At 37.5% G+C, this 15,124-nt stretch overlaps 1 protein-coding gene across 1 annotated transcript in view; it reads right to left on the bottom strand.

Moving 5' to 3' along the window:
* The window catches only part of PRUNE2 (prune homolog 2), a 124,690-nt gene that overhangs the window by 23,365 nt on the left and 86,201 nt on the right, over positions 1 to 15,124 (bottom strand). Inside the window, exons 12-14 of the mRNA XM_019473644.1 lie at positions 9,497 to 9,576; positions 8,390 to 8,590; positions 2,729 to 2,905 (exon numbers count right to left, since the gene is read on the bottom strand). Coding sequence (XP_019329189.1) covers positions 2,729 to 2,905; positions 8,390 to 8,590; positions 9,497 to 9,576 — 458 coding nt within the window. The remainder of the gene's footprint in view (positions 1 to 2,728; positions 2,906 to 8,389; positions 8,591 to 9,496; positions 9,577 to 15,124) is intronic.

Genomic DNA, 15,124 nt, shown 5'->3' with positions numbered 1-15,124 from the left:
GGCCAGCTTTCCCCCAGTTTATGTACTGAGCATGACGTCACATGGTATGGAACGTCCCTTTGGCCAGTTTGGGTCAGCTGTCCTGGCTGTGCCCCCTCCCAGCTTCTTGTGCACCTCCAGCCTTCTCAGTCGGTAGAGCATGGGAAGCTGAAAAGTCCTTGACTAGTGTAAGCACAACTTAGCAACAACTAAAACATGGGTGTGTTATCAACATTATTCTCATGCTAAATCCAAAACACAGCACTGTACCAGCTACTAGGAAGAAAATTAACTCTACCCCAACTGAAACCAGGACAATGTAAAGCAAAATGATTATGTGCAGATGCCACCTAACAGCACACAGAAGAAAAACCCACAGATAAATCTAAGCCACTTTTTCTTACACATGCTTGTAGACAAGGAACGTTCACAAGGGAGAAGTGCTTTTTAATTCATCACTAGAAGCCAGTAAAAGCCATTTGCCCAAATTGTCAGTCAGCCTATGCAAAGAGACAGATCTCTAAGAAATTTCTCCATCAACATATGGGGAAGGCAATCTCACACCTAGACTGCCAAGTCTACTCTCCCCTTTCCTATTTTGTGGCTACCATCTAGATTCTGCATTTGGTGTCATCTGTCATTTGGCAGGGAGGAATGTTCAGTAGATCATTGAATCATCAAGAGATGCTTGACCTGACTTCCAATTAACTAATTTTAGCCAGAATCTGTTCTTAATCTTGAGGTTAAAGGAAGGATTCCTGGCCCTCTAAAGCACTCCAAAGATACTAAAGTATTGCTAAAGGGAACATCGTACAGAATAGGCCTAGCCACCATAACACAGAAACTCTACAAGCTGTCCAAAGTTTTCCCATGACCCATGCATCAAAATTATTTTGTTTCCACATCTTCAGTCTGCCACTTCATAAAGACAAAATTTAATCCAGTCCTTAACTTGCTTTGATATGGCTAGATTTCAGGCAATATTTCCAATTTAGCCAGTGGTGGGCTGAAACTTATTGTTACATCTCACAATGTTTCTTTTACAATGGCTAAGTTACTGACCAGCACCCATTCAAAAGTAAAGGAAACAGAATGTTCTTTATCTTAGAGCGATCTAACAAAACAAGATGTCAGACGTAAAATTTGAATCCTGATTATTTCACACTGAGAGCCGAGCTGAATGGCCTAGACTCCCATCGATAACTGTGAATTATTATGTACTTCATAGTTGCCGTCAGAGATGTCTGCCACTGGAACTAGTCCTTGTTCAATTAAGAGCTACTTCTCCACTCACTAAAATGGGCTGGCATTTATTTTTCATAAAAGCTGGTATAAATGTGTACCTCAGCATGTAGTAGGAACTGTACGTGACAGTTTTCACCACAAATGTACCTAGACTAGTTTACAGCATACAAAAAAACATATAAATAAACACCGTTAGCAAGGCCCTAAAATACTTCATGTTTGTTTCCTAAATTATGCCATCTGTGTCTGTTTGCCAAACTGTGTCTGAGGTGTCATCACATTCATAAATCTTTGATGCTGTTGTTACAGTGGGAAAATGCTTGGAGGTTTAAATGTCTTTATTGATTCTGACTAAACCTTCTGCACACTGGCCACTGTGAACATCTGTAGGCTAGCACTTAGCTGCTTTTAATGTAAACGTGCAAATTTGAGGACCACATCCTCAGGTAATATAATAAACCATAATTTATTTATGTCACTTTTACCAGATAGAGACTCAACACTGAAAATATACTGGAAACAATGGTCTACCTTTAAATGACGTTACAGATCAGCAACACTGTAACAGAAGCATCCTCATATAAACTCACAAATCTTACCTCTGAGATGCTAAGTTACCTGCCTCAGTTTTTGCAGGAATAGAACTCATCCTTACTTAATACCTTACTTAACAGTTGGCAAACAGTGTCCCCCAAACATATAGAATCCAAAGATAATCTAAACCTGAGACACCAAGGAAAAGGTACTTAAAAAGCTTTGTTTTCTTTTCTTCCTTCAATATCTATAGTAGTATTTATCCATTTGAATTAATTTATACAGAAGTGTGCTAGTAACACCTCTCTGAGGAGGTTAGGGAGTAGGTGAACAAAGGAAACAACACAGCAAGCACATGAGGTCATTCTCCTACTTCAAATGTTTTCTTTGATATGCTATTTGATAATCATTAACAAATTATGTGAAAAAAACATAAAACAGTTGCTGGTGAAATGCTATCTGCTGACAATTATAAATGGCAGAAAAATAACATAAGGAGTGTAGCCAGATGAATGGAAGCCCCAGGGAAAACTGTATTTTTTTTCTTTTGCCACTCTACTTGTTTAGATCTGTGCACTCACATACATCATTCAGCAAATCACAGAGCACTATACTTCCTCGTGCAAAAGTTTTTGCCAAAATCCACAGAATAAAGTTTTCAAATTTTTTTTTTTCTGTAGGACAAAAGTTTTTTTCCTTACTCTAAGACAGTTTTAGCTTACAATGACCAGATTGTTACTGACAGATGTATGTCAGTTTATTTGTTGCTCCTGAAATCGCTTTGTATTTTAAATACTCGTTAGTCATTGCCACACTGAATTGAAAGCCGGGTTGATTTCAGCCATGGCTGAAAAATAAACTCTCTCTCCCCTTGCCAGTATGGTAACTGAACTAAAATAGAAATAAATCATGCTCAATAAAGCATGAATTTTTTACATCAATCTAAAAAATGCATTCAGGGTTTTCCTACCTCCATGTGAAATGACCTTTTTGTACGGTTCAATGACTTTCATATCAATTCTTTGTTCTTGTTCTCCAATAACCACCGTTCTCCATAACCTGTTGTCCTCTCGCTCCTCTTCAGCAGTGTACTCTGGAATTGATTCAGACTCCTCCTGGGAAGCATCCTTAGTAGCAGTCTGCTCTTCTGAAAAATAAAATTGTATATATTACACCTTTCTGTAAAAGCTCTAAATATTTTCTCTATTACATACACTTGAAATGGATTACTGAAATCAACTGGATTTTTACAGCACTATCCTGGATCTGCACTGGTATAAATAAGAGCAGAATTTGATCATCTAACAGTCAGTAAACAAGGAGTTTCCATATTTTTAAACTTTTCATCATTATGAACATAAAAAGAACAGCAGCAATTATCACTATGCAGAATACTGCCAGGGTTTTTTTTCATTTTTGCATCCAGTTAGTAAAACTGATCACTAGAGATACTGCACTGTAGGTCTTTAAAAATCTTTGTGTTGCAGGTATGAGAACTATATTAAAAAGCAAAATAGGGAACTAAAAGTGTACACAGCGATGCTTCTTGTCTAGAGAGGAATTACCACTGAGCTACAGCTTCTCAACATTTTCCCAGTTTGTCTGCAATCTCTTCACATCTGGCACCAGCAAATATGAAGAACACCCATCTTCCTCTGCTTCGGTCATGAGATAATCCTGAATCCTCATATAAGCATAGCATTCACCTCCCCCAGGGCCTTTCAGTTGAGGTTAAATACCAGTTCCCTCCCAGATGTGAAGTACAGAGCAGCCCGGCAATCTGGCCTGTTCATACCAGCACCCGTGAGAGGACAGGTACACGTAGTCCACAGACACAATGATCACAATAAATAAACTGCATGGCCGACAAGAGACTATGAAGTCTCATAGCACAGCCTCTCTGCTGGATACTCTTAGTTTCAGAAAAGCTGTGAAGTAATTAACAAAATCTACATTTCCATTGCACATTGATGAGATGGCTCTTAAAAACAAATTCAGCACCCGTGAGAGGACAGGTACACGTAGTCCACAGACACAATGATCACAATAAATAAACTGCATGGCCGACAAGAGACTATGAAGTCTCATAGCACAGCCTCTCTGCTGGATACTCTTAGTTTCAGAAAAGCTGTGAAGTAATTAACAAAATCTACATTTCCATTGCACATTGATGAGATGGCTCTTAAAAACAAATTTAACTGCATTCCAGTTTTCCAAACTTAATGGTTGGTTACAAAGTGATGTGAAAAGTGATGCTGTCCACAGCTGGAATTATTTCATTTCCTTCTTTAGTTATTGTTACAACATACTGTTTTTTCCATGGGGAAAAAAAAAAACCCTCTTTGCTGAAGGACCTTTGCTTTGTGGCTGTGTGCATATTATTAATTTATCTTCATAGTAAAGATTCTGTACATTTTATGCATTACACATATTTGAGGTAAACAAATAAAATCAGCCGGGCTTTTTTCAAGTATTATTCTGGCTCTGCAGTAAGTAAGAGCAGAATTTGATCATGTAAGTCAATAAGCGAGGTAACATTAAATAAAGATATAGTGAGATACATAATGACATACATGTGTGTACATAAAAAGCTGATCAGACATCTTATTTGAAAATACCAAAGAAATCTATGAGAGTTAAGAATAAACTAAAAGAATTTATTTTAATTGACAAGAAGAAGTAAAGAACACAATGTTTCATACAAGTCCTCAAACCTTTCTATGTATTGGTTTATCTTCGGATTTCTCATTGATTAATGCTGCTTCTTGAACTACTCACACAAATGGAAGTATATGATCCTTAAAACACACCAGTTCATCATAAGAATTAAATAATTTATCTTTATGAAATCAGGAATAAGATAGTACACTGTGTATATATCACATGTATCTACAACATAGAACCTATGGGCACATACATGTACTGACTATTAATTTGTAAAACTGATTTCTGCATTAAAACCTATCAATAATTCCACCAAATTGTTAGGAATATAAAGTTCCTCAAAACACACAAAAAGCTTTGAAATTTTTTAAAAATATATATTAGATTGAGCACACTGTTGTTGTTACAGTAGAACTAATGAAGTCTGAATTTCTACTGCTGCCTGTCTTGTATTTTCTGTCCCTAATACAAAGTATTATTAGGGAATAATACTGGCGGAAGGTCCCCCTCTCTGAGGTAGATTCTCCCACGTGCACCAAAAGTTGAGTCTATCACCAATTCTTTTCTTTACCTAATTCCTGCCTGCTGGAATCTTGCAAGAAGGCAGTAATATTTCGCCTCCTACCTCACTGCCTAATCAGCCAATGAGTTAAAAACATAATCAAGTAAAAGTGTATTAATGGTGGAAACAGGGATGGAAGATCAAGAAATACATACACATGCATATATAATGTGACCACATAAGCCTTTTTTCCTTAGGAACTGCAAATAAAGGGAGTTTGAGGAGATCTAAGGTTGGGAGGAAGAACAGACTGCAAAAGGTGACTTTTTTCAAGTATACTATTTCAAATTGGTTTAACAGTTGCTGCTCAGTAGATTATATATTGTGGAACTGAAGTATGTATTCATGCCTTCTCAGGGTACAATGCTCATGATGTTTAATAATATACTTAGAATTCAGTCTTGAAATATCACATATTCCATGACATTGGGAACAAGCTTACAAAATGCATAACCCCACTCCCTCCAAACCTAGACATCTTAATGCAATTTTGTATGATGTTAATTTTCTAAAGGTACCATGGGAAACTATCTGAAAACTACATGCATGCAGTCAAGCTATGCAAACTTTGGCAGGCCATCACAGGGTGGTCCGTTCCTTTAAGGATATAAGGTCACCACAGGATGCCATTATGCAGCTCAGGTGCTTTCAGAATAGACAGACATGATTATCAGACCAGCCTAGGAAAAATGCCTGGTCAGCGGTTCCTCAGAGGGTAGAAAGAGCATGGCTGAGGGAGAGAACTGTAGCTGGCAGAACAGCTTTAGAGAAAAGAGGCTGGGCTAGGTAACTGGCAGACTAATGCTGAAATTGTATTTGGGGTTTGAAAATTTTTTTGTTGGTGGTGAAACTGCAAATGATGAAAAACGATGAAAAGAGAGCCTGATAAAACTTACGATGCTGGAACTGGCCAAATTAATTATTTTTGGATAGAAATGGTACTAGATCGCCTCTTCCTGACGAAGTGGCAATGCTTTACTGCCTGGAGTGTTGATTTTGGAGAGAATAATGCACCAGTGTGAAATTCAGAAAGGAAATAAACATCTGCAGACAAAATAATAAACACCCTTTTACTTTCCAAATAACACTGATTTGGGGGGAGGCCTTCACCTATATGCACATATGGTTTTCAGAATGCAATTTTTATGTCATCTAATGTAATAATCATAAAAAGCTCATTTCAGAAACAAGAGCAGGTTCTGAAAGAGAATGTTTAAGTGTAAGGTATTAGTGACAAAAAAAACCTTGTGAAACTGATGATCGACCAATCCCTAAATAAGTCAGGTGCTAGTTTAAGACAAGTACTTTGGTATTTCCACTCTCATCTATTTTCTTGCACATTGCAGTTGTGATGATTATTCTTCATCATTCCTTTAAACAGGTTTCAGTATTTCTTGTTTTACAGAGCCATCAGTTTTCCAGCGATGAGGTGGACCCCTGAATCGTGACAACAGCTTTGCTTTTCTCAGTTGCCTTTTACAGTTCAAATGGACCTTCAGCAGTCTGAGCGTGGCAAGCTAAAAATCACTGTTCTCTACAGTCTCAACAGCTACATCTTCTCAGTATTTACTTCCCTGGGTTTGGCACAACAGTCTAGAGACACTGATCTGTGGGACATTATGAGTGCTGGTAACAGCAGAGCGCATACTGGTCAACAGCAGAGTGACAGAAGTACAAAGACAACAAAGGCTATTTACCATGCAAATAAACCATTCTGCACTAGTACTTACGACTATACTCTTAGCTACCAGATTCATGTAATATATAGCCTACTTATTTTATTGCTGGCTTATTTTGATAAAATGTGATTTTTTTTTTCCCTTTCTACTCTCTGTTCCTAGCTTATCTAAGTGGAGGACATTTTGCTGATTAAGTATATCTAAGATCAAACTACACAACTGTAAAAATGTCACCAAAAACACAGGCACCTTGTGTTCTTCTTCACTTAGGAGTTCAGAGAAACTGGTCTAACTTTAGCAATTGAACACACCATCACATTTAGAAAGTGGCAAAAAAAAGCAGGGGAGAAATGCTTGCCATAAATACAACTGCCACCAAAATCACTGGAGTTGAATTTATTTACTTGAGGGCTTAAAGGCAAAATCTTCCACTGCAGACAGAGATTTTTGCTCTCACACAGTGGTCACAACAGTCTAAAACTGCAAGCACACGCTGCTCTGGTATGAACGTGTGTGTGTGTTAGTTTTAACCTTTGTTACAAAATATTGTAACCATCAAGCAACTCATGGCTATGCTCTGCAGCTACCCATAAGGAAATCGGCCTTCTAATGAGAAGTGACATTAGAGATGTTCATGCATGATTGAGTACACAGTAATGCCTCTTTGGCAATACCACTTAAACTGTTCTTTTATGCTCAAAAGAGCATACAGTTTTTAAATTATAGTGACCTCACTATCAATAGAGAATTTAAATGCAAGGGAAAATTCAGTTTAAAATTATCCATTTTTAAAGTTTCTTTCTGTTGTAGATTGTAAAATGATCACACTCATTTTCCCCTCAAATAGCTTATGATCTTTATGTATTTACATTAGTGAATACAGTTTTTATATGGTTCTTAAGGTACTAGCAAGGAATGAGTCTTAACACCCTATTTCGTATATCATGAGGGTAAGTAAAGTGAGTAAGACAGTATAAAACACCTTTACACCACAAGAGAGAAATTCATTAATATGCGAAGGAAGAATGAAGTATCCATTGCACACTTCAGGGTGTATCTATGCTCTTCAACTAGCCTTGCTGAGAAAGCATATTTAAATGGGCGGAATGAGGAATTCCGTTTTCCATCACCTGAGCTAGCTTTATCATGCCATGCACACACCTTCCATGGCTCAGCTTTCCAACCATACATGGGAATAAAAAAAGACCTTTCTCACTAACAAAAGACCTCTCTCACCACGCTGTGTCTATTTCATTTATACACTGTAAGCTCTTCGGCGCAACTTATGTCAGCCAACACAAGGTTACATCCCTAAGTACTACTGATGTAACTGTAATCTAGAGCTGGCCAGAGCTGCACGAAGGTGCAGTTAGCTATAGCATTCTCTACAACAGAGAGCAACTGCTTTCTCTTTCTTGAACAACTCTTTTCAGACAAGTCCTATGGTACTGGACAAAGACAGGACTTTGATTCTCTCTAGGTAGCTCTTCTTATTTTATTTGATCAGCTGTACTATGTCTTTCTGCACTCTGCGTAAGTAGAAATGTATTACTTTACACAGGGGAAGAAAGGTTAAAAACTAGCAGACAGTAAAAATATCTGGACACCTAACATTAACTCTCAAATGCTTTAACCATATTCATAGCCTGACAGACATGAGTCTGATCATCTAGGCAGTAAAGAAAGAAACAGAGATGAACTCTACATTTACAATCTAGAACATTACCTTGTCCAGTGTATTCAAAAGAGTCTGCTTCATCAGGAGTGTCAAGGTCATCTACATTGATGTCAATTTCATCCGGTGTATCCAAATTATCATCAGAAAGTACAGACCCTTCACTCTGGTCCAGAGAGAGATTGATATTTGGAGCAGTGAGCTTTATCCTTCTGGGATGGGAACCGTTAAGATCAAGAGAATTGGGAGGTTCTGAAAAAAAGGAAGAAAAATAGAAATTTATCTCCTCTGCATACAATTCATCTTCAAGATGCTTAAGAATCACCTTCAACCACAGTGGGACAGATCGATTTTAGTAACACAAAGCCATTTAAGACCACCTAACATAAAACACAAATATCAACATTAATGTTTAAAGAAATAAAACAAGCATCTACAGGAATGGCAGATGTAGCTGGGAGCTCTTAAATTATGCAAAATCCAGATCCACTTTTCTGCAATCAGCAGACGAAAATCAAGCCTTGAACATGCTCTGTTAAACCCACAATGTTCAAGAATTTAAAAAGCAATATACAAATCATTTGATTGTGAACCAAGACATTGCTGAATCCTGGAAAAATTTATATGAGTGAAAATCCCCTGTAAATATTTATTTTCTTATGCACTTGGTGCTATGCAAGTGGTGTTGATTTGCAAGTCTTTAGTTTTAACTATACAATATCTTATTCAACACAGTAACAGAAAAATACCTCCGAGTTTCTTAATCAGTCTTAAATAAAAGTAGTCTTCAACAAGACAAAGGCTAGGTATGGCTTTGCCCCTTGCCACTGCATTGTGTGGCACATTTCAAGCTGCTCTGTCTGAAGTGTTCTAATGCTAACTTATTTCACTTAGACAGTAGTCAAATATAAGATAAATAATAGAAACTACTTAAACTTCACAAGGACTAAATGAGCGATGACAACAATGCACAAGAGAAAATGGCACACTAGAATTATCATTTCTCAAGTGAAGAAGAAAATTGACTAAATAAAGCAAACTTAACACTTTTTAACACTGAACTGATTCTTTACCAGCACAGAAACATTCTTCTCACTGCATAATTAAATGCCAAGGGAATAAGATATAATTAAGAAAATGAGTAAGAGCTTCTCTCACCGGGTCTCATCTCTGTAGAACTGGGGCTTAGTACACCCTCAGCAAAGGGGATGTCCATTCCCACATCCTCTTGTACCAACCTGAGAGGTAAAATACAAAGCAAAATCTTAAAGAGAGGCACAGGTTGACCTTCCTATCAATTCAGCTCATGTGCCCTCATGCGGCACTGAAATTTTCCTCAACATAGCCAGTTCAGAAGTCTGATCACAAATTGATGTGAGAAATGAACACAGCTGTTGTGCCGTTCTTACCCCTTATTTATGCACACATCTGTAGAGCCTTTGGAGACTATAGGTCACACATAGCCACTTTTACTTGGATCAAGACATAGCACTGAATAACAACAGGCTGGCAAACAGCAATGTTTCTCATTTTATACAAATGAAGTCGGTCTTTTGTCATCTGGCAAACCAGAGACATTGCTACAGGGAGCTTCAGCTACTCTTTGCAAACTGCACGCCACAGTTAAGAGGTCCACAACAGTATTTTCATTGCTGTACAGTAACTGTATACAGTAACTGTATGTTACTGTATAGCAAAAATGAGATGAGTGGGTTTTTTCATTCTTTTGATATCATTTGTACTTCAGAGCAATTCTGACCTAAATCAGTCATTTTGTGATACTGAAACAGTTGATGTCCCGCATTGAAAGAGTACAGAAACCACAAAAGTGAGAACTATTCTGATACATAGAATACCATCACAATTTACTTAGAAAATGTAAATAAGTCATTACAGTCTTTGGCTTTTTTTGGTGTCTGTTCAATTCACAGTAAAATATGTGTAATGAAGTATAAATTATTCATCTGAACTTAGCAGAGACAAATCCGAATTCTAATGAAGCGCTGTAAGTAACAGCCAGATAAGGTAAGAAAGCATAGTGGTGGAAACACTGTGGGGAGAGGATGGATACTTTTAATCCATTTTAAATTCAGATTAAGATTTTATTTGGGGCTTTATTAACATTTCCAAATATAAAACTATGAAAAGTTCTCAGATTAAAGCAGCTCAGGACTACTCAGATGATGACTTACGGGTACTCAAGGGTGTATAGTTTGGCTGGACAGAACAGGGTTTTGATACTAACATATAAACCATTCATTTATAAAATCTCTTACAGCTTTATCACACCAAATGACAATTCCTTACTGAACAAGCTTCAGAAATCACTGCAGGAAATTATCTGAAAGGAAATTCTCTTATTTCAAGTTGTGTGAAGAGTAAGCTGCAGGAGGACAGTGAATTTTCAGGCTTTCTGTATTAAAAAGAGCCAGTACTCCCTGCAGTAAGCCTGTAAAAATGTTTGAGCAGAATGAGGATCATCTTCTCCTCTGTATAAGAGCATGACTGAGTTTTATATACTCTATCCCTACAGAAACAGTGACAATTATCATCTGAAAAAAGCAATTTCCCACAAGTAATTAATTCAGAATTTTGAGTTGCCTAAAATTTTTGCAATGCCTGCGACAGAATTATCCTCAGTCATGACATTTCTAAGATTGCCTCAAGACTGATTTTCTCCCCGTGTGGCATCTTTATTTTTTTTTTTTTTAAATTACTATGTACTTAGAGCTGGCATTGTGGTTTTCTCTAGACTCTCTTATACTTTCACGACAAATTTCAAATGTTTTTCTGCTTACAGTGGGACAACTACAGCTGAGTTAAACCAGAATTTTATATTACAGTTGTGTTTACAAGAATGGTACATTTCTAGGGTACTGAAATATAAATGTGTTTCATATCCTTTTTTTTTAATTTCTACTGAAATACAGCTACTGCTACAGGCAATATACTAAAAAAATACCCCTTGCTTAGGGATTACAAGTAAACAGCATCAGAATTTGTCTAAGAATCTCTAACTTTATTTTGATGGAACAAAATGGAACAGTGCTTTTAATGTCAATAATCTATACCGTTCATATTGGGATATTTGATTTGGGAAGCAAGAGTCTGCGGTCCTGAAAGATCTGGGACAATACAGGCAGTTAGAAATCAGTTCAAGCCCAGTTGCCAAAAGCATTGCTGACACAAGGTTATCCATTATATTTTCACTCACATAAAAGATGGTAACACCTTTCAGAAATTTTTTAGCTGAGATTAGCTTCTCCTCTTTTGGACAACTACAGCTGAGTTAAACCAGAATTTTATATTACAGTTGTGTTTACAAGAATGGTACATTTCTAGGGTACTGAAATATAAATGTGTTTCATATCCTTTTTTTTTAATTTCTACTGAAATACAGCTACTGCTACAGGCAATATACTAAAAAAATACCCCTTGCTTAGGGATTACAAGTAAACAGCATCAGAATTTGTCTAAGAATCTCTAACTTTATTTTGATGGAACAAAATGGAACAGTGCTTTTAATGTCAATAATCTATACCGTTCATATTGGGATATTTGATTTGGGAAGCAAGAGTCTGCGGTCCTGAAAGATCTGGGACAATACAGGCAGTTAGAAATCAGTTCAAGCCCAGTTGCCAAAAGCATTGCTGACACAAGGTTATCCATTATATTTTCACTCACATAAAAGATGGTAACACCTTTCAGAAATTTTTTAGCTGAGATTAGCTTTCCTCTTCTTTTTTTTTTTTTTTTTTAAATTGTGTCAGGTTCTCATTTACTGTCAAATAAACAGTCAACAGGCTTTTTGGAGAAGACAGAGTCTGGCTCTGGAGTTAGTCATATTTTTCCAGATCCCTTGTGCTCTACCCAAACAGATTAAAGATTCCTTGCCAGATATACATGCTCTATGTTCAGTGAAAGTTCATATTTTTTAAAAGCCATAGTTAGTATTTGTTCAGTCATAAATTAATAGGCAATACAGGCATCTTTCAAATCTGGTGGGTTTAGAAAGCCGGTCACAGAGCATGGCTTCTGTGACATTATACCTCAACGTATGGCTCCAGACTCCCCATCAGTGTGAGAATGAGCAAGATACGGACGAAGTTTGTTTTCTGCAGACATAGCTCCCCATTTTCTGGTGGATTTTGAGAGCATGCGATGCTGAGCAGCTCAACACCTTGCAGAGTAATTTCTGGCTGTGCACAACCTTTCAACAGATCTCAGAAGGAACCCTAGTAACGGAAGATGGACTCCAGAAACGTAAATTAAGCAACTACCTCCTCTTCCTTTCCCACAGACTACTTCACATACTTCCAAAATTCTGGCTTACAAAATTCCTTGCCTTCCAAACAGGTGCAACTGATGGCATGGATGATGTGGCCAAAAGTATTAGAAGAAGAAAACACTTTTTTTTTTTTTCCCTTTTAATGAATGCTCCTTATTGAAGAAGTAAATTAAGTTACTTTAGAAAGCTCCATTCTAATCAGGTATGATTTACTGGATTGACAAAAAAAGGATCTTTCACTCGGAACAGAGGTCAAAGTCAAATAAGCTTTTTGTGTCATAAATGACTTCTTTTATGTGGTGCACAGACTAGTCATTTAAGGATCAGCTGCACTGGGAATCAAGTTACTGCATATTTGCTTGGATAACTCAGGTCTACATACTTGTTCAGAAGTAGCTAAAAGCCCCCTGTTTCTCAAAGGTGGATCAGAGACAGATACCAAATTCTTATGAAAGGAGGAGAGAAAGGCTGGAGGCTGAAATCCTTTCCTTGCTCTTTCTTCGTTCAGACATTCTTACAGCTCAATAAATTAATAATCTTTAAATAATTCTTAGTGCCCTCTCAAATCAGTATTCCTCAGAATAACAGTTATCCTTCCTGACTTTTCTAGGTACAGCAGCATTCTGCTATTTTGGAAAGAGCGGCTCTGAATATTCACAGCAATATGTCATAAATCCTATGGGCTGTGCTGCCTCACACTTGTGTCATATGCAATATATCACCAGTTTCCCAAGCTGCTCTGCAGCTATTATATATCAAGAACTTAATTTCTTCAGTCTAAAACAAATAATCTCTCCCATGGGTTGCTCTGAATGAACACCTACAACCTGCAAAAGACAGCAATATTAATCCGACGGTGAGCATCACCTTTCTAAAAGTTAATCCCCCCACTCCAACCTACCACAACTTGCTCGCCAGCCGGACTTTAAATTGTATACATTTTCCACGCTTCTGTACTCACCAATGCAAAAGTTTAATTTGAAGTGGAGCCCACAACTGCCAAACACTTTTCCTAGCTAAGAAAATCATGTTTCTTCCATGCTGTTCCCTCTATACACAGAAATACTTTTATACTTAAATTTTCACAGGATGTTGGAAGGTTTTTATAAAGTTTCAAAGCATGATTAGTAAAAGGAATGACATGGATGAAATCACCTCAGCTCATATTAATACATGCTTGTTTTGGAAACTAAATGAGGGGAGGGGAGCTGAAGTACAACGAAAAGGTTTTTCAGAGACTAGACATCTGGCTTTTTTCATATTCTCAAATTCCACACATTACGCAGGTACACCCGTCTTGGATGAAATAAAAGTCCTGCTTATAGCCCACTGTCTCACTGGTTTGCAGTGAAAAAATTGAGCTGCATGAACTTTGACATTTTAGGAACAAAAACAAGGTAAGGAAACTTAAGTTCCTTGTTGAGTCGCTTTTGCAGAGCACAGGCAGCACAAAGTACTTTTCCTTTGAACCTCCCATCCCTATCCTGTAACACCGCCCTTATGCAAGCACAGAGACCAGGAAAGGAGAAACAAGAACTTGAGGGACTGGCCATGACACTACAGTATTTTCCTTGGAAGGTATGAAGAAGCCCTTGGCGTTTATCCAGTAACGCCTGTCCACTGACTCTCAGTGCAGCTCCATCTGAAAGTGCCCTTATGATTAAGCAGGGTTAAGTGTTTTGCCAGGCCAAGGCCAGAGTACACAGTACCTTGTGTAAGCCTATCTCTGACCTTTCCACTGCCAAAAGTAACCTACTGATGGCTCTCTAAGCATTTTGATTGCTTCACCTGGAGGATGTCTAACCTCTTCTGGACAAAATGAGAATGCTGTTCTTCCATACTCAGAAGCAATAAAAAGTCTCAGAAGTGGAGCCTAAAGCAAATCTTTAAGCACTCCACAAATCAGAATTTACATCAAGGAAGAGTTGACACAAAGTGTTTTCTTAATTGCTATATTTGTCTTCAGTTTACAATTCTGTGCTACAGAAATCTATATAAATTTAAAGCCAAAATATCTCACCAGATAGCTGACTTACAAGGGTTGTTTTGCTATCATCCATCTCTGTAGCTAGCCCAATATTCACCTCACCTCATAAAAAAGAATAGCAAAACCCATTCTGTTATCACAATTAAACACTTCACACATTATTCCATTTTTAGAACAGAAACTGTTTTGCATTTATATCCAAATAAAACATCCTTCCCTTTCTTTCATACGTCCTGCCATGTAGGGTAGATTGTTGTTACACACTAGAAGTACTAAAATCCCTATTAGGCCCTTCTTGTTCAAGCAAAGCTGTCACTGATTTCAATGGCAGCTCTGCCTGATTAAAGAGAATTGAATAGAGCCCTGAAGCAATGGTGTTTTGTCCTTGTCTTTGCTCTTCTGGCCCTTAACCACTACTTTTAAAGAGCTTGAAGCAATAGTGGCACCAGCAGTGTTTCAGGTGAACAAGCAAAAGGATAAAAAACAGTATCATGAGTTGTTTCAAGTGCTA

The sequence above is a fragment of the Aptenodytes forsteri genome, unplaced genomic scaffold (genome assembly GCF_000699145.1).
Source record: "Aptenodytes forsteri isolate BGI_AS27 unplaced genomic scaffold, ASM69914v1 Scaffold151, whole genome shotgun sequence".
NCBI lineage: Eukaryota > Metazoa > Chordata > Aves > Sphenisciformes > Spheniscidae > Aptenodytes > Aptenodytes forsteri.
This window is presented reverse-complemented; position numbering and strand designations above follow the sequence as displayed.